This window comes from Ranitomeya variabilis, chromosome 6, assembly GCF_051348905.1.
Source record: "Ranitomeya variabilis isolate aRanVar5 chromosome 6, aRanVar5.hap1, whole genome shotgun sequence".
NCBI lineage: Eukaryota > Metazoa > Chordata > Amphibia > Anura > Dendrobatidae > Ranitomeya > Ranitomeya variabilis.
Genome location: NC_135237.1, coordinates 242,864,380 through 242,883,395, shown reverse-complemented (window position 1 = coordinate 242,883,395; position 19,016 = coordinate 242,864,380). Strand labels below are relative to the sequence as shown.

Genomic DNA, 19,016 nt, shown 5'->3' with positions numbered 1-19,016 from the left:
GTGCGCAGAAGGAGATCGCGGCGACCATTTTTCTGAAGCCGAGATGCGAACTCGGCTTCAGGAAAATGGCCGCCACGATCTCCATCTGCCATCCCGCAGCCATTTTCCTGAAGCCTCAGGAAGCAGAGCACTCCATCTGCGCACGCGTGGCCTCAGGAAGATGGCCGCCCCCACCGATAACCCTCTGAATAACACAGATCGCGCACTTTTTTTGCCGTTGCGCAGTGCATTCGGCTGTTGCGCATGCGCAAAACACTACGCCAATGCCGGGAAGATAAGCAAGAGGTGGGGGAGAAACAGCCATTTCACCACGCCCTTTTGACCAGACCAGCGTGATTGACAGGCGAAAATGACGACTTTTGTAAGGTATTTCAGCAGCATAGGTGGGGAATCGGGACAAAAAATACACTATTGTAAAGCACAGCTCAGGCCCTAGTTAATGGTATTTTTATCTCATACTGAAAAAACGGGGTGACAGGTTCCCTTTAAGAATAATGGAAAAAGATTTTGCAAGAATGTCAACTTGTTCATTCCATGCCTTGAAGACTTGCTGCTCTCCTTAAATATCAGAGATATCATAGAAAATACGTGATCTAGTTGTACTCTTCTCAGGATCACCTACACTTTTCAGTGTTGTCTTCTTCATAGACTGCACAGCGCACTTTTCTTCTGACTGTGGGTGATGAGAGAAGACCAGTGTGCGCAGGTGGAGTACGATCTCGCCCAGCTGTCTGACATGTGTGCGGGAGTGTCTGTCAGCAATCATTGCACACAGTTCTCGGCATTCCGTGTGTGCTGCTAAACCTGTGCAAGTGCGGGAGCGTCTGTCTCTGCAGTCGCGCCCACACGGCTCTGACAGCGCGCACAGGTGAAGCAGAGCTTTTTCTTTTTTTTTTTTTTTTAAATATGACAGTAACTGTACATGCACTGCCAGCTTAGATTTGGTGGATTAGCATTGCAAATAATTCCTTTTTACGTTCTACCGGGTTCAGTACAGCTAAAATGTAAGATCACTTGTGAACATCTTATGTACGGTAATTTCTTGTGACTTCATGGTTTCTTTTTATTCCCAAGTCCATTTGTTTTGACTGTGCTTTTATTTTGTTCTGTTTTCAGTTCAAGATGCCCAGGTAAATAGAGAGACTCCTAGTGCTACCACATTTACCCCTTCTTCAGCACAATCGCCACCAGGGCCTGCACCACCAGGGCCTGCGCCACCAGGATCTGCTCCACCAGGGCCTGCGCCACCAGTCTTCCCTATACCAAAGGATGATATAGTGAAGACATTCTTTGAAAGCATCAAGAATATGGAAGTTGCTGAAGTAGTTACAACATTGAATAAAATAACTACTACAAATCCTGCTTTCAAAGGTAAATCTTGCATATTTAAATGAATGTTGAGTGAAAAAAAGCCTGGGTTATTTAAACTAAGATTTAGAGATGACATTGTCTGAACTTAGAGAGGGGTTAGGATGAATGTATTAAACTGACATTCAAGTTATGGCTAATAGATTTCGTAGGTGATATGTTGATTCAGGGATTTATTTTGTGTGTCAAAATTGCAGTTAAATGAAGATTGTTTTTTTCTTTTAATTCGAGGTAACTGACGTCTGCCTGGTTGCCCACCTCTAAACCAGCACTTTTAATAGGCTGCATTTGATGGATCTCTGTCTTTTTGATCCTTATCAACTATGAAAATTCAGTTGCTTATAGATATTTTGTGCAATTAAACATCATTGGTTTGTAATGCAACAATATACAGAGAAGTGTCCACTAGCAAAAAAAAAACCCTGAAACCATTTGAGACCTGACAGATATTATTAAAGTGACTTACCACCCCTCCATTGTAAATGTGAACTGACATTCCTTAACCCTCCGTCAGGGGCAATATGTTTCATAACGAGTTTAGGGGCATGGCGCCTGTCCGGCACAGGCTAGAAAATTGGCTATATTTTCCTTTTTTTAAAATTTCAATGGTCTAAAAGTGATCAGTTACCTTAATAGGAATGTAATAAATGAAAATACACATAATCAGGTGGAAAAAAATGTTTAATAACCAGAAAAGTAATATGTTTCTATGTCTTGAGCATCCTCCTCACTCTCTCCATCTTGACCTGTATCAGGCACATCTGGACATTCTTCCACATCATCTTCTGAAGCAATGTCACTTTCTTCCCCTAAATCTTCTAGCTGTAAGGGGTCTGTCTCATCAGCAAGCAGTATATTTTGCACTTGCTCAACATGAAGGGCATTGGACAAGTCAAATACTCTCCTCGCCATTTCAGAAGAAAAGCTGAAGCAAGAGAGAGAACATGTGTTAGGGCGCAATGTGCTTGAGAAGCACACTCTTAGTTCTAACAAAACCTTCTATGACAAATCCACAAATTTAGCACTAGCTATTCATAAAACAAGCTAAAAAATCAATTGGGATGAATAAAAACAGCAAATGCTAACCATCAAAGGTGTGACGCATTCAGGGGCAATGAGCCGGAGAAGCCATAACACTGATATCTGATCTCCTGCAGCTCTGCAGCACAAGAGGCTTCTCAGTTTCACACAGCCTTTTAAGTTAGGCTACGTTCACATTTGCGTTGCGTCAGGCGCAGCCGCGGCGACACATGCGTCATGTGCCCCTATATTTAACATGGGGGGCGCATGGACATGCGTTGTGTTGCGTTTTGTGACGCATGCGTTTTTTTGGCGCAAGCTTCAGGGCGCAGAGGACGCAGCATGTTGCATTTTTTTTTTTAGCTAAAAAAAAATGAACATATGCGTCACAAAACACTGCGTTTTGCTGCGTTTTGCGTGCGTTGCGTCGCCGACGCAGCACACAACGCCGCAAATGTGAACGTAGCCTTCGGAAGGTACTGGGAGGAGGGTGTTTCCCAGACAAACCACTGAAAATAGAGAAATGAAACTAAGTGAGCTGCGCCTGTCAGAGCAGTTGCCCCTGAGGGGAGGGTTAAGTTTAGTCACTATACCTTATGGGTGTTACTCTTTTAGTATTTGGGACTGGTTCCTCTTTCTCCATGTTCAAAATGGCCACTCCAAAGTTATGGGAAAGTGCTATGGTAAGCCAGTGCTTTGCTCCACTGCCTTTCCATTGATTTCAAATGGACCAATGCTGAAAACTGTTCGTTGTCCATCCCAGATCAGAGGATTAACAGGGAAGGTGTAGTTTCGGCTTGCCTCAGGGCTCCCCATCCTATACAGCAGAGGTTCTTTTTGACATGAGATTAGTGCACCGATTTGTGATGGACAGATTGGCAGCAGAGTGAAGGCCATGAAATATAGTGACTATAGATTAGAAGTGTATAGTCATATTTGTAGTCCTGAAATGGTGGGTTGCTCTTAAACACACACCAAATTTCAACATTTTAAGATTAGTTACCTGAGGTTCATTTGGCTGTTTTTAGGAAGTAATTCAGTTCTTTATTTCTACTGATACGAATTTAAGTTAATATGCACGTCATTTCCTTAACCCCTTCATGCCGCTTCCCGTTTTTGTTTTCGTTTTTCGCTCCCCTCCTTCCCAGAGCCATAACTTTTTTATTTTTCCGTCAATATGGCCATGTGAGGGCTTGTTTTTTGCGGGACGAGTTGTACTTTTGAAAGTCATCATTGGTTTTACCATGTCTTGTACTAGAAAATGGGAAAAAAAATTCCAAGTGTGGTGAAATTGCAAAAAAAGTGCAATCCCACACTTGTTTTTTGTTTGGCTTTTTTGCTAGGTTCACTAAATGCTAAAACTGACCTGATATTATGATTCTCCAGGTCATTACGAGTTCATAGACACCAAACATGTCTAGGTTATTTTTTTATCTAAGTGGTGAAAAAAAATTCAAAACTTTGCTAAAAAAAAAAAGCGCCATTTTCTGATTCCCATAGTGTCTCCATTTTTAGTGGTCTGGGGTCGTGTGAGGGCTTATTTTTTGCGTGCCGAACTGACGTTTTTAATGATACCACATTTGTGCAGATACGTTCTTTTGATCGCCCGTTATTGCATTTTAATGCAATGTCGCGGCGACCAAAAAAACATAATTCTGGCGTTTTCGAATTTTTTTTTCGCTACACCATTTAGCGATCAGGTTAATGCTTTTTTTTTATTGATAGATCGAGCGATTCTTAACGCGGCGATACCAAATATGTGTAGATTAGATTTTTTTTTTTATTTTATTTTGGATGGGGCGAAAGGGGGGTGATTTATATATATATATTTTTTTACTTTTGCCATGCTTCAATAGCCTCCATGGGAGGCTAGAAGCTGGCACCACTCGATCGGCTCTGCTACATAGCAGCGATCTGATGTTCACTGCTATGTAGCAGAAATGCAGGTGTGCTGTGAGCGCCGTCCACAGGGTGGCGCTCACAGCAGGCCGGCATTAGTAACCATAGAGGTTCACCTGCGCTATTGCGCACACATGTCAGCTGTACAAAACAGCTGACATGTCGCGACTTAGATGTGGGCTCACCGCCGGAGCCCACATCAAAGGGGGAGACACGACATGCGCAGTAATAGTACGGCGCATGTCGTGAAAGGGTTAAACACATAAAACAAAACTGAGTAGCACCATCTAAAAGAATAAAGTGTGAACAGGTCCAAACTGCTATGACTGCATATTATGCAAGCAAACGAATACAGCAGCACTCAGTACGAAGATGTATGTAAACATAGAAAATATAACCATTGCATTGCTGCCTTATAGAATTTTTGAGGTTATAGCTTTGGAATGCTTCAGCGTATCCCGCTGATTCTGAATTTATTTTTTTGTGACATATTGTAATTCATGTTGGTGGTAAAATTTCTTCGATAAGACTTGAGTTTATTCATGGAAAAAAAAGGAAACTTGGCAAAAATGTAGAAAATTTTGCAATTTTTAAACTTTTAATATTTGTGCCATTAAATCAGTCTTGTCACACAAAATGGTTAATAACATTTCCCTCATGTCTACTCCACATCAGCACAATTTTGGAAACATAATTTGTTTTATGAAGTTATAAGGGTTAAAAGTTGACCAACGATTTCTCATTTTTCCAACAAAATTTCCAAAACCATTTTTTTAGGGACCACCTCAAATTTGATGTCAGATATGACAGAAAATACCCAAAAGTGACTCCATTCTAAAAACTGCACCCCTCAAGGTGCTCAAAACCACATTCAAGAAGTTTAGTAACCCTTCATGTGCTTCACGAGAACTAAATAAATGTGGAAGGAGAAAATCAACATTTAACTCTTAATTCACAAAAAATTAACTTTAGATCCAAACTTTTTTTTTATTTTCACAATGGTATCAGGAGAAATTGCGCAGCATATTTTGTGGTCATTTTCTCCTGAGTACAACTATACCCCATATGTGGTGGAAGTCCACTGTTTGGGCGCCATTTGACTTTTTGAACACAAAATTGACTGGAAATCGATGGCAGCCACCATGTCTCATTTGGAGATCCTGTGATGTGCTCAAACACTGGATCCCTTCCAATTCTAACTCCAGCCCTAAACCCACCCCTATCCCCAACACCCCCTAACCCAAACACCGCCCTAACTGCAAAGAATGGAAAAATATATATATATGTTTTATTTTTACTTTACTAAGGGGGGTGTCAAAGAGGGGTTGATTTACTTTTTTTATCACTGTGATAGCCTATCACAGTGATAAAAATGAACCAATAGGAAAAATCTATTGCTGCTAGGTACCAGCTGGCAGATCTCGGCAGGCGCACTGCGGGTGCACCCACCATTTTCTTCCAGGTAGATGACGTGGAGGGACAGAGCAGGAAGATCTTGGATGGCGGAGGTCCTGGGTGGACTCTGAATACCCCGTTTCTCTCTCCTCTGGTATACTAGGTCATATCGGAGGAGAGAGAAAGGAATGGAAAAGCAGACTTTTTTTTTTGTGATCGCCTTTATTTCGTGAATAACGGCGATCACGTGACAGGAGATGGTAAAAACCGACCCGAATCAAGTTCTTTGGGGTCTCAGCTATCCTCGGTGTAGATGGGGGGCGCTATACACTTATTTCTCAGCGCAGTTAAATAGTGGCGCTGAGGAATAAGTACATTTAACTGAGCCGTTAAAAGGCGTATCGGTGGTCGTTTAGGGGATAAATTGTCCAGCATGTGTGCCCACCAGCCATGACGATACAACCTCTCTTTGGTGGGACCCTAAACCTAAAATTTATCAAACTTTCCTCTTGTGGGCTCAAAGCCTGTAATTTTCTAAATTTATACAGTTTAAATTAAACTAAAAGTAAGGTTAGCAGATTGTTCTTTCCATTTATAGCTGGATCTATTTTTCTAGCTGTATAAGTGGTTTCCTTTTCTGTGTAGCACTGGTAGGACATAGTTTGACCAGCTTGCAGTAGTATTTTTCTGCACCTTTCCCCCAGGTACATGGGCAGGAGCATTTTAAACGAAATCTGTTACCTGTTTTGTACGTTTCTGACAAACAAAAACACAAATTTCGAACAATATGACAGCTGCTTTTGCTGACCGTTATTTTTTTTTTTTCTCCTCTAAAATGAGTATACAGCATACATACATCTTGGTTGTATTCCAAGACTAGAAGAAAAGAGAACTACATGAATGTTATTATAAATACACTCCTAAATACTTTTATTTAGCGAATAAATTAAAATAGTTTTTTCTAGGGTGGTAATCACTAAATAGAATTAAAATGGCCATTGCCTTGTTACATACAAAAACCTGCCTGGAATGTTAGAACAGGAGCCAGTGAGCAAGTGCAGTTCGAAGCTCCTCTTCTGTAACCATAGTATACATATACCATGTACTGTCACTCAGACAGACAGGTTGGCCAAGCAGTGGGATCAGCCTCTTCCTGCATTTGCACCGTTGGTATCTCCCTTGTTAGCTCAAAATTGCTAGTGGGTGCAAATTTTCCTAGACTTGATGAGGTAGAGGCCACTACTATTGTGATAAGTAATTAGACATGTATTTGTGGTAACATTTCACAAAAAATATATATGTATATATAATTTTAATTTATTTTTTTCAATTTTCTGAGAACCCCTTTAAGCTGCAGCAAATTTAGGATGCTATTGTAACCCTGGTGGAAACAGACTACTGGTTTACTGCAGGGCCAATATCAGGATAGCTGTAGTATGTGATCTTATACTGAACATCTGTAAGAGAATGAAGATGGCAACTTGTTTTTTTTTCTTTTGCCCCAATTGTTTTAACTTGCAGACCGTCCATAGACTATAAACGTCTTGAGCAGTACCCATATTACTCTGCAGTGACATTTTAGAATGTCACTGCAAAGTAAGCAGATGCATGAGAACCTGTGACTGTAGGATCTGGCAGCTGACTATCTGACACAGCAGGACTCCCCATAGAGAAGGTAGAGTTGCTTTTTTACCAGCTCTACCTTCCTGATCACAGTATACACAGTACTGAACGAGCCCTGTGTTATATACAGTATAGGAAGCACTGGCTGCACTTCCTCCTCTGGTCCCAGTGATCAAGTTATTGCCCAGAGGGAGCAGGGAGGGAGCTGATTTCTATCAAACTGAATTTATTCTACAACAGGGGCTAGTGAAAAATCAGCAAAATAAATAACATGGTAAGAAATTTAGATGTGGAAATTTCCCCCAAGTCCCCACTGCTCCCTGTATGAGCAAAAAATAAATATAAAATTAGCCCCCATGTGTCGAAAATTGTTAAAGCTGGTAAAACTGCGCTTAGAAAAAAAATTGTCTGGTCTAGTAATAGGGCACAGTAGCATGGTTCTGGATAGCTTAATTTTCTGATGGGTTTTGGAGGAAGGGTGGCAAAACATCTGACTAGACCTCTGGACAATTCCTATAATGGAAAGTTCTACAGTAAGTGATTCTGTTTGTTGTCAGTTGAAAGGCCCCACATACAGTGGGGAAAATAAGTATTTGATACAGTGCCGATTTTGCAATTTTTCTCACATACAAAGAATGTAAAGGTCTGTAATTTTTGTCGTAGGTACACTTCAACTGTGAGAGACCAAATCGAAAAAAAATCTTAAAGACCACATTGTATGATTTTTAACCCCTTCACCCCCAAGGGTGGTTTGCACGTTATGGACCGGGCCAATTTTTACAATTCTGACCACTGTCCCTTTATGAGGTTATAACTCTGGAACGCTTCAACGGATCCTGGTGATTCTGACATTGTTTTCTCGTGACATATTGTACTTCATGATAGTGGTAAAATTTCTTTGATATTACCTGCGTTTATTTGTGAAAAAAATGGAAATTTGGTGAAAATTTTGAAAATTTTGCAATTTTCCAAATTTGAATTTTTATGCAATTAAATCACAGTGATATGTCACACAAAATACTTAATAAGTAACATTTCCCACATGTCTACTTTACATTAGCATCATTTTGGAACCAAAATTTTTTTTTGTTAGGGAGTTATAAGGGTTAAAAGTTGACCAGCAATTTCTCATTTTTACAACACCATTTTTTTTTAGGGACCACATCTCATTTGAAGTCATTTTGAGGGGTCTATATGATAGAAAATACCCAAGTGTGACACCATTCTAAAAACTGCACCCCTCAAGGTGCTCAAAACCACATTCAAAAATAACCCTTCAGGTGTTTCACAGGAATTTTTGGAATGTTTAAATAAAAATGAACATTTAACTTTTTTTCACACAAAATTTAATTCCGCTCCAATTTGTTTTATTTTACCAAGGGTAACAGGAGAAAATGGACCCCAAAAGATGTTATACAATTTGTCCTGAGTACGCCGATACCCCATATGTGGGGGTAAACCACTGTTTGGGCGCATGACAGTGCTCGGAAGCGAAGGAGCGCCATTTGACTTTTCAATGCAAAATTGACTGGAATTGAGATGGGACGCCATGTTGCGTTTCGAGAGCCACTGATGTGCCTAAACATTGAAACCCCCCACAAGTGACACCATTTTGGAAAGTAGACCTCCTAAGGAACTTATCTAGAGGTGTGGTGAGCACTTTGACCCACCAAGTGCTTCACAGAAGTTTATAATGCAGAACCGTAAAAATAAAAAATCATATTTTTTCACAAAAATTATCTTTTCGCCCCAAAATTTTTTATTTTCCCAATTGTAAGAGAAGAAATTGGACCCCAAAAGTTGTTGTACAATTTGTCCTGAGTACGCTGATACCCCATATGTGGGGGTAAACCACTGTTTGGGCGCATGGGAGAGCTCGGAAGGGAAGGAGCGCCTTTGACTTTTCACTGCAAAATTGACAGGAATTGAGATGGGACGCCATGTTGCGTTTGGAGAGCCACTGATGTGCCTAGACATTGAAACCCCCCACAAGTGACACCATTTTGGAAAGTAGACCCCCTAAGGAACTTATCTAGATGTGTGGTGAGCACTTTGACCCACCAAGTGCTTCACAGGAGTTTATAATGCAGGACCGTAAAAATAAAAAATCATATTTTTTCACAAAAATGATCTTTTCGCCCCCAATTTTTTATTTTCCCAAGGGTAAGAGAAGAAATTGGACCACAAAAGTTGTTGTGCAATTTGTCCTGAGTACGCTGATACCCCATATGTGGGGGTAAACCACTGTTTGGGCGCATGGGAGAGCTCGGAAGGGAAGGAGCGCCGTTTGACTTTTCACTGCAAAATTGACAGGAATTGAGATGGGACGCCATGTTGCGTTTGGAGAGCCACTGATGTGCCTAAACATTGAAACCCCCCCACAAGTGACACCATTTTGGAAAGTAGACCCCCTAAGGAACTTATCTAGAGGTGTGGTGAGCACTTTGACCCACCAAGTGCTTCACAGAAGTTTATAATGCAGAGCCGTAAAAATAAAACAAAAATTTTTTCCCTCAAAAATTATATTTTAGCCCCCAGTTTTGTATTTTCCCGAGGGTAACAGGAGAAATTGGACCCTAAAAGTTGTTGTCCAATCTGTTCTGAGTACGCTGATACCCCATATGTGGGGGGGAACCACCGTTTGGGCGCATGGGAGGGCTCGGAAGGGAAGGAGCGCCATTTGGAATGCAGACTTAGATGGAATGGTCTGCAGGCGTGACATTGCGTTTGCAGAGCCCCTAATGTACCTAAACAGTAGAAACCCCCCACAAGTGACACCATTTTGGAAAGTAGACCCCCTAAGGAACTCATCTAGATGTGTTGTGAGAGCTTTGAACCCCCTAGTGTTTCACTACAGTTTATAACGCAGAGCCATGCAAATAAAAAAAAAATTTTTTTCCACAAAAATTATTTTTTAGCCCCAGTTTTGTATTTTCCCAAGGGTAACAGGAGAAATTGGACCCCAAAAGTTGTTCTCCAATGTGTTCCGAGTACGCTGATACCCCATATGTTGGGGTAAACCCCTGTTTGGGCGCACGGGAGAGCTTGGAAGGGAAGGAGCACTGTTTTACTTTTTCAACGCAGAATTGGCTGGAATTGAGAGCCCCTGATGTGCCTAAACAGTGGAAACCCCCCAATTATAACTGAAACCCTAATCCACACACCCCTAACCCTAATCCCAACGGTAACCCTAACCACACCTCTAACCCAGACACACCCCTAACCCTAATCCCAACCCTATTCCCAACCGTAAATGTAATCCAATCCCTAACTTTAGCCCCAACCCTAATCCTAACTTTAGCCCCAACCCTAAATGTAGCCCTAACCCTAATGGGAAAATGGAAATAAATACATTTTTTAAATTTTTTTAATTTTTCCCTAACTAAGGCTACCTTCACATTAGCGTTCTGCGCCGCAGCGTCGGGCGCCGCAGCGTCGCCGCATGCGTCATGCGCCCCTATATTTAACATGGGGGCGCATGGACATGCGTTGCACTTGCGTTTTGCGACGCATGTGTCACTGCGGCGCACGCGTCATGGCGCAGAGGACGCAGCAAGTTGCATTTTTTGTGCGTACAAAATCAAGCAAAAATAGGACGCATGCGTTGCAAAACGCAGCGTTGTGCGTTGCGTCGCCGACGCTGCGGCGCACAACGCAAATGTAAACGTAGCCTAAGCGGGTGATGAAGGGGGGTTTGATTTACTTTTATAGCGGGTTATTTAGCGGATTTTTATGATTGGCAGCCGTCACACACTGAAAGACGCTTTTTATTGCAAAAAAATATTTTTTGCGTTACCACATTTTGAGAGCTATAATTTTTCCATATTTGAGTCCACAGAGTCATGTGAGGTCTTGTTTTTTGCGGGACGAGTTGACGTTTTTATTGGTAACATGTTCGGGCACGGGAGATTTTTTGATCGCTTTTTATTCCGATTTTTGTGAGGCAGAATGACCAAAAACCAGCTATTCATTAATTTCTTTTGGGGGAGGCGTTTATACCGTTCCGCGTTTGGTAAAATTGATAAAGCAGTTTTATTGTTCGGGTCAGTACGATTACAGCGATATCTCATTTACATCATTTTTTTATGTTTTGGCGCTTTTATACGATAAAAACTATTTTATAGAAAAAATAATTATTTTGGCATCGCTTTATTCTGAGGACTATAACTTTTTTTATTTTTTCGCTGATGATGGTGTATGGCGCCTCGTTTTTTGCGGGACAAGATGACGTTTTCAGCGGTACCATGGTTATTTATATCCGTCTTATTGATCGCGTGTTATTCCACTTTTTGATTGGCGGTATGAGAATAAAGCGTTGTTTTTCGCCTCGTTTTTTTTGGGTTTTTTTACGGTTCACTGAAGGGGTTAACTAGTTATGTAGTTTTATAGGTGGGGTCGTTACGGACGCGGCGATACTAAATATGTGTACTTTTATTGTTTGATTTTTTTTTTATTTAGATAAAGAAATGTATTTATGGGAATAATTTTTTTTTATTTATTTATTTATTTAGGTTTTTTTTTTTTTTTTTTTACACATGTGGACATTTTTTTAAACTTTTTTACTTTGTCCCAGGGGGGGACATCACAGATCGGTGATTTGACAGTGTGCACAGCACTCTGTCATATCACCGATCTCACTGACAGGGCTGCAGGCTTACCAGCGTCTGCACTGAGCAGACACTCGGTAAGCCACCTCCTTCCCTGCAGGACCCGGATGCCGCGGCCATCTTGGATCCGGGACCTGCAGCGAGGAAGGAGGTAGGAGACCCTCGGAGCAACGCGATCACATCGCGTTGCTCCGGGGGTCTCAGGGAAGCACGCAGGGAGCCCCCTCCCTGCGCGATGCTTCCCTATACCGCCGGTACACCGCGATCATGTTTGATCGCGGTGTGCCGGGGGTTAATGTGCCGGGGGCGGTCCGTGACTGCTCCTGGCACATAGTGCCGGATGTCAGCTGCGATAGTCAGCTGACACCCGGCCGCGATCGGCCGCGCTCCCCCCGTGAGCGCGGCCGATCGTGCTGGACGTACTATTCCGTCCTTGGGAAGTAGGGCCCACCCCACATGGACGGAATAGTACGTCCAATGACAGAAAGGGGTTAAATAATTAGTTTGCATTTTATTGCATGAAATAAGTATTTGATACAATAGAAAAGCAGAACTTTAATATTTGGTTTGCAATTACAGAGGTCAGGCATTTCCTGTAGTTCTTGTCCCAAGTTTGCACACACTGCAGCAGGGATTTTGACTTGCTCCTCTATACATCTCTATATATCTTTAGATCTTTCAAGTTTCAGGGCTCTCGTTGGGCAACATTGAGTTTCAGCTTTCTCCAAAGGTTTTCTATTGGATTCAGGTCTGCAGACTGGCTAGTCCAATCCAGGAACTTGAAATGCTTCTTATGGAGTCACTGCTTAGTTGCCTTGACTGTGTGTTTCGGGTCATCGTCATGACTGTGTTGTGGTGTTACTAACTGTAATGTTTGAGACTGTGGTCCCAGCTCTCTTCAGGTCAGGTCCTCCTGTGTAGTTCAAGACTGATTCCCGACCTTTCTCAGAATCATGCTTACCCCACGAGGCAAGACCTTGCTTTTAGCCCCAGACCAAGGAAGATAGACAATGGAATTAACACAAGATGACTGTCAAATAATTGAGCCAACAGCTGTGCCTTCTCACAAAACTTCTTGACTGTTGTCCTGTAGCTCATCCCAGCCTTGTGCAGGTCTACAATTTTGTTCCTGTTGTCCTTAGACACCTCTTTGGTCTTGGCCATCGTGGAGAGGTGGGAGTGTGATTGTGTGGACAGGTGTCTTTTATACAGGTAGCCAGTTCATAAAGGTGCAATTAATACAGGTAATGAGTGCATAGTAGCAGGGCTTCTTAAAGAAAAACTAGCAGGTCTGTGAGAGCTAGAATTCTTGCTGGTTGGTAGGTGATAAAAATACTTTCATGCAATAAAATGCAATTTTTAATTATATAAAAATCATACAATGTGATTTTCTGTTTTTTTTTTTTTTTTTTTGGGGGGGGGGGGGGGGTTTAACCCCTTTACCCCCCGAGGGTGGTTTACATGTTAATGACCGGGCCAATTTTTACAATTCTGACCAGTGTCACTTTGAGGTTATAACTCTGGAACGCTTCAACGGATCCTGTTTATTCTGACATTTTCTCGTGACATATTGTACTTCATGACAGTGGTAAAATTTCTTAGATCTTTGATATGACTTGCATTTATTTGTGAATTAAACTGAAATTTGGCAAAATTTTAGAACATTTTTCAATTTTCCAACTTTAAATTTTCATGCCTTTAAGTCACACAGATATGTAACACAAAATACATAATGCATAACATTTCCCACATGTCTACTTTACTTTACATCAGCACAATTTTGGAACCAACATTTTTTTTGTTAGGGAGTTATAAGGGTTAAAAGTTGACTAGCGATTTCTCATTCTTAGAACACCATTTTTTATTTTTTTTTTATAGGGACCACATTACATTTGAAGTCATTATGAGGGGTCTATATGATAGAAAATACCCAAAAGTGACACCATTCTAAACACTGCACCCCGCAAGGTGCTCAAAACCACATTCAAGAAGTTTATTAAAGCTCGGAAGGGAAGGAGCGCCATTTAACTTTTTGAATGTAAACTTTCCTGGAATCATTAGCGGATGTTATATCCCGTTTGGAGGCCTCCTGTTCTGCCTAAATAGTGGAAACCCCACACAAGTGACCCCATTTTGGATACTACACCGCTCAAGGAATGTATTTAGACATGTGGTGAGCACCATGAGCCCCCAGGTGCTTTACAAAAGTTTATAACGTTGAGCCATGAAAATAACTGCACCCCTAAAGGTGCTCAAAACCACAGTCAAGAAGTTTATTAACCCTTCAGGTGCTTCACAGGAATTTTTGTAATGTTTAAAAAAAAAAAAAATGAACATTTTAACTTTTTTTCACAAATTTACTTCAGATCCAATTTGTTTTATTTTACCAAAAGTAACACTACAAATTGTGCAACAACTTTTGGGGCTCAATTTCTCCTGAGTACGCCGATACCCCATATGTGGGGGTAAACCACTGTTTGGGCGCATGGCAGAGCTTGGAAGGGAAGGAGCCCCGTTCGACTTTTTAGTGCAAAATTGGCTGGAATTGAGATCTGACTCCATGTCGTGTTTGGAGATCCCCTGATGTGCCTAAACAGTGGAAACCCCCCACAAGTGACACCATTTTGGAAAGTAGACCCCCTAATGATCTTATCTAGATGTGTGGTGAGCACTTTGAACCCCCAAGTGCTTCACATAAGTTTTATAAGGTAGTGCTATAAAAATAAAATCCTATTTTTTTCACAAAAATGATTTTTCACCGCCAATTTTTTATTTTCCAAATGGTAACAGGAGAAAATGGACCCTAAAAGTTGTTGTGCAATTTGTCCTGATTATGCTGATACCCCACATGTGGGGGTAAACCACTGTTTGTGCGTATGGCAGAGCTTGGAAGGAAAGGAGATCCGTTTTGGAATGCAGACTTTGATGGAATGGTCTGTGGGCGTCACGCAGGGCTGTGGAGTCGGAGTTTAGTTTTGGTTGGAGTCGGTAGAAATGTACCCACTCCGACTCCAGGTTTAAAAAAAAATGTATTAATATTTCATAATTGAACTTTCATATGAATTTTATAAATGTTACTCAAATATATACAGTATGTTCTATCAAACTATGAACAACAGTGATGAGCAGTTCTGCTGGAGATAGAGACATTTCTTACTTCTCGTGTGTCATTGTTCTCCACTGCCCTTATCTAATCTTATACTTGGTTAACCTCATGCTGCCCCAACCCCCCTACTTACAATGTATGAAAGTGAAAATGTGTTGCAAATTTTTAGTAGTAAAGCTCCTCCTCTAGACTAGATGTTTACTAGGTGTGCGTCTTCCAAGCATCTCACAGCTACTACTCAGAAGAGGAAGACTGTAAGAAGTATTATCCTTTCAACAAACTTTGCATCAGTTAACTGTGAGTACATGAGGAATAACAGTATTACTGACCACTATATCAGTTGTACGACCTGGCAATAATTTTGTACAATTGTTTTTAGGAAAAACAATTGTCATTTGGATTGTGAATGCAGAATTAAAAACCTGAGAATGTCAAAGAAGCGTCACATTAAATCAGCTGTATTTGAACATTTCACCATCACTCAAGATAGAAAACATTGTCTGTCAGTGTATGACAAATGATCCAGACGAAAACAAATGCTGTGAAGGCAAGATCAGTGCATATTCAGGCAAAGATAAAAATGCTCCTACCAGAGCTTCTAATCTAAAGAGACATTTACAGCGCTTTCATCCAGAAGTACTGAAAGCACTGGATGAGAAAGACTGCATCCAAACCAATGAACCAGTGCCCAGCTCTTCCAGACAAACAAAGGAGCAGAGAACTTTGCAGCAATCGGTTGCAAGATATTTTGTCAGTGACAAAGTTACTGTGACAATGACAGTAGATACATTTAAAAAACAGATCATAGAGCTTGTTGTAAAGGATAGTGTGCCTATTTCATTATTTTCACGACCAGCTTTTATGTGTCTGAATGGGGAAATGGCCCGCAAGCTTGGTGTTTCTCTGGAGAGAGAGCGAGTATTAGAAAATTAGTAATCGAAGAAGCTTTTAAACAAAAGGAAGAACTTAAAAAAACCCTCAAGGGACGCTATCTGTTTCTTAAAATGGATGCCTGCACATGTCACAGAGTGAACTATTTTGCCATCAATGTCCGATTTGTTTGTGACAAAAATGAAATAGTTACCAAGACATTGGCAGTAAAAGACACCAAAGCTCAGCACACCAGTGAGTTTCTCCAGGTCTTGGTGGAAAAGGTTCTGCAAGACTATGAACTTAAAAAAGAACAAGTTCTTTCTGTCGTAACTGACAATGCTTCAAATATAATAAGTACTATTAAGCTAATGAATGAGAGTAATGATGGTGACCAGCAGCTAGAAGAACATTCTGGGTCCACAGACACAGAAATGTTTGAAATAGAGTAACACAGTATTGTAACTGAGGAGCAAACTGAAGTTGCTTCAGATGAACAGCAACATGATGGTTTAGATGATCTTGTTGAAACTGTGTCAATACGTTCTTTCATTCATCACATTTTATGTGTTGTGCATATGCTACAGCTGGCTATAAGAGACAGTCTGCAAGAAGGACATGCTGCTGCGCTGATTATCAAGGTGAGAAAATTAGCTACTGATGCAAGAACCCCTAAAGTTGACTCAATTTTGAAGAGACGTGCTGGAAAAGGGGCAATTATTGATCAAGCCACACGATGGGGCAGTACTTACTTAATAATTCAGCGCTTGGTTGAACTGAAAACCTTTCTTGTAGACATGGCTAACCCTCAACTGACGCTAAATGAAAGTCAGTGGAATCAGGTGACTGAGCTGGAAAATTGCTAGAGCACCCATTTACAGTGACTAAAAAATTACAAGCAGAGGACTTAACTCCAGGTATTTTCTTAAAGGAGTGGAAGATCCTGATGTTTCGCCTGTCCCAAAGAAGAGGGTTAATTGCAAGTGGCAGTGCTACATCAATGAAACGGAGAGAGGAGCTACTATTACAAAATAATATTCTTTTGGCAGCTGTTTATGTAGACCCAATGCATCGGAATCTTCTAGATGATCAACAGCTAACTTAAGGAAAAGAAGCTCTGTTTGAAATGGCAGTAAGGATGAAAGGGTTGCAGAACAGTCAGGAGGAACAAGAAGAATTTGGTCGTCCTGCCACATCTTCACCCTCATCAACTGATGAAGAATTTAATTTCGAAAAATATTTGGATCATAAGGACCGTGCAAAGCGTTCCCGCATAGAAGAGTCATCCCCATCAAAGAACACAGCCAGTACATTTCAGCAGAATTTTTCATGTGCACTAAAAGAAATTGAGAAATTTGACCGTTCATCAAAAATAACAGTGCAACAAGCGATTCCTCTGTATCCTGACATTGTCAGAGATGTTGCCCGAGTGGTTACTGCTTTGCCACCAACCCAAGTTAGTGTAGAGAGGTTGTTCTCTGCTCTCAAAATAATTAGATCAGATTTGAGGGCATCCATGAAGGAGGATCTGACAGAGGCAATACTTTTTCTGAGGACAAATTTATAGATTTCTTCTTATTAACTGCATAACAGTGTTTATTGCATATTTACTTACAAGAGTTTAGAAAAGTTTATACTAGTTATTTGCTATATTCTAATTGTATTCTAATAAATATAGTTTTTGCTCTAAGTGGTCTGATTACTTATATGATGGTGAGAAACTGAATAAGCACGATGTTAATATTTTACAACAGTAAATTTTTTGCTACGAATTGGCCATTTATGAAGGAGTCGGAGCCGGAGTCGGAACCTGATAAAATCCAGGAGTCGGGAGTCGCAACTGTGGCTTACCGACTCCACAGCCCTGGCGTCACGTTGCGTTTGTACCTAAACAGTAGAAACACCACCACAAGTGACCCCAAATTGGAAACTAGACCCCCCACCAAGGAAATTATCTGGATGTGTTTTGAGAACTTTGAACCCCCAAGTGTTTCACTAAAGTTTATAACGCAGAGCCATGAGAATAACAAATCATTTTTTTCCCCACAAAAATTATTTTTTTTAGCCCCCAAATTTTTATTTTCCCAACAGTAACAGGAGAAATTGGACCGCAAAAGTTTATAACGCAGAGCTCAAAAGGCGCACGGCAGAGCTCAAAAGGGAAGGAGCTCCTTTTTACTTTATCAACGCAGAATTGGCTGGAATTGAGACCGGACACCATGTCGCATGTGGAGAATCCCTAATGTGCCTAAACAGTGGAAACCCCCCAATTCTAACTCCAACACAACCATAACCCTAACCGCACCCCTAACCCTGACACCCCTAATCCCAGCCGTAAACGTAATCCAAACCAGAACCCCAACTCTAGCCCCAACCCTAACTTTAGCCCCAACCCTATCCCTAACTTTAGCTTCCAACCCTAACTTTATCCCCAACCTTAACTCTAACCCTAATGGGAAAATGGAAATAAATACATTTTATTATTTTCCCCTAACTAAGGGGCTTATAAAGGGGGGTTTGATTAACTTTTTATATCAGGTTTCTATGTTTGGCAGCTCTCAAACACTAAAGATGCTTTTTTATTGCAAAAAATAGTTTTTGCATCACCACATTTTGAGAGCTATAATTTTTCCGTATTTTGTGAGGTCTTGTTTTTTGCAGGACGAGTTGACGTTTTTATTGGTACCATTTTCGGGCGCATGACATTTTTTGATTGCTTTTTATTACGATTTTTGGGAGGCAGAATGAACAAAAAACAGCAATTCATTAATTTTTTATTTTTTTTTTGGGGGGGGGGGTGTCGCGTTTATACCGTTCCACATGTGGTAAAATTGATAAGGCAGTTTTATTCTTCGGATTGGTACGATTACAGCGATACCACATTTATATCATTTTTTAATGTTTTGCCACTTTTATACAATAAAAACTATTTTATATAAAAAATGTTTTTGCATCGCTTTAATTCTGAGAGCTAAAACTTTTTAATTTTTTTGCTGATGGCGCTGTATGGCAGCTCGTTTTTTGCGCAAAAAGATGTTTTCAGCGGTACCATGTTTGTTTATATCTGTCTATTTGATTGTGTGTTATTCCACTTTTCGGCGGTATGATAATGCATTGTTTTTTGCTTC

The 19,016-nt window shown here is 40.8% G+C and overlaps 1 protein-coding gene across 1 annotated transcript in view; it reads left to right on the top strand.

The window, feature by feature from the left end:
- The window catches only part of LOC143782267 (uncharacterized), a 310,572-nt gene that overhangs the window by 289,996 nt on the left and 1,560 nt on the right, over positions 1–19,016 (top strand). The window contains exon 18 of the mRNA XM_077269539.1: positions 1,117–1,371. Coding sequence (XP_077125654.1) covers positions 1,117–1,371 — 255 coding nt within the window. The remainder of the gene's footprint in view (positions 1–1,116; positions 1,372–19,016) is intronic.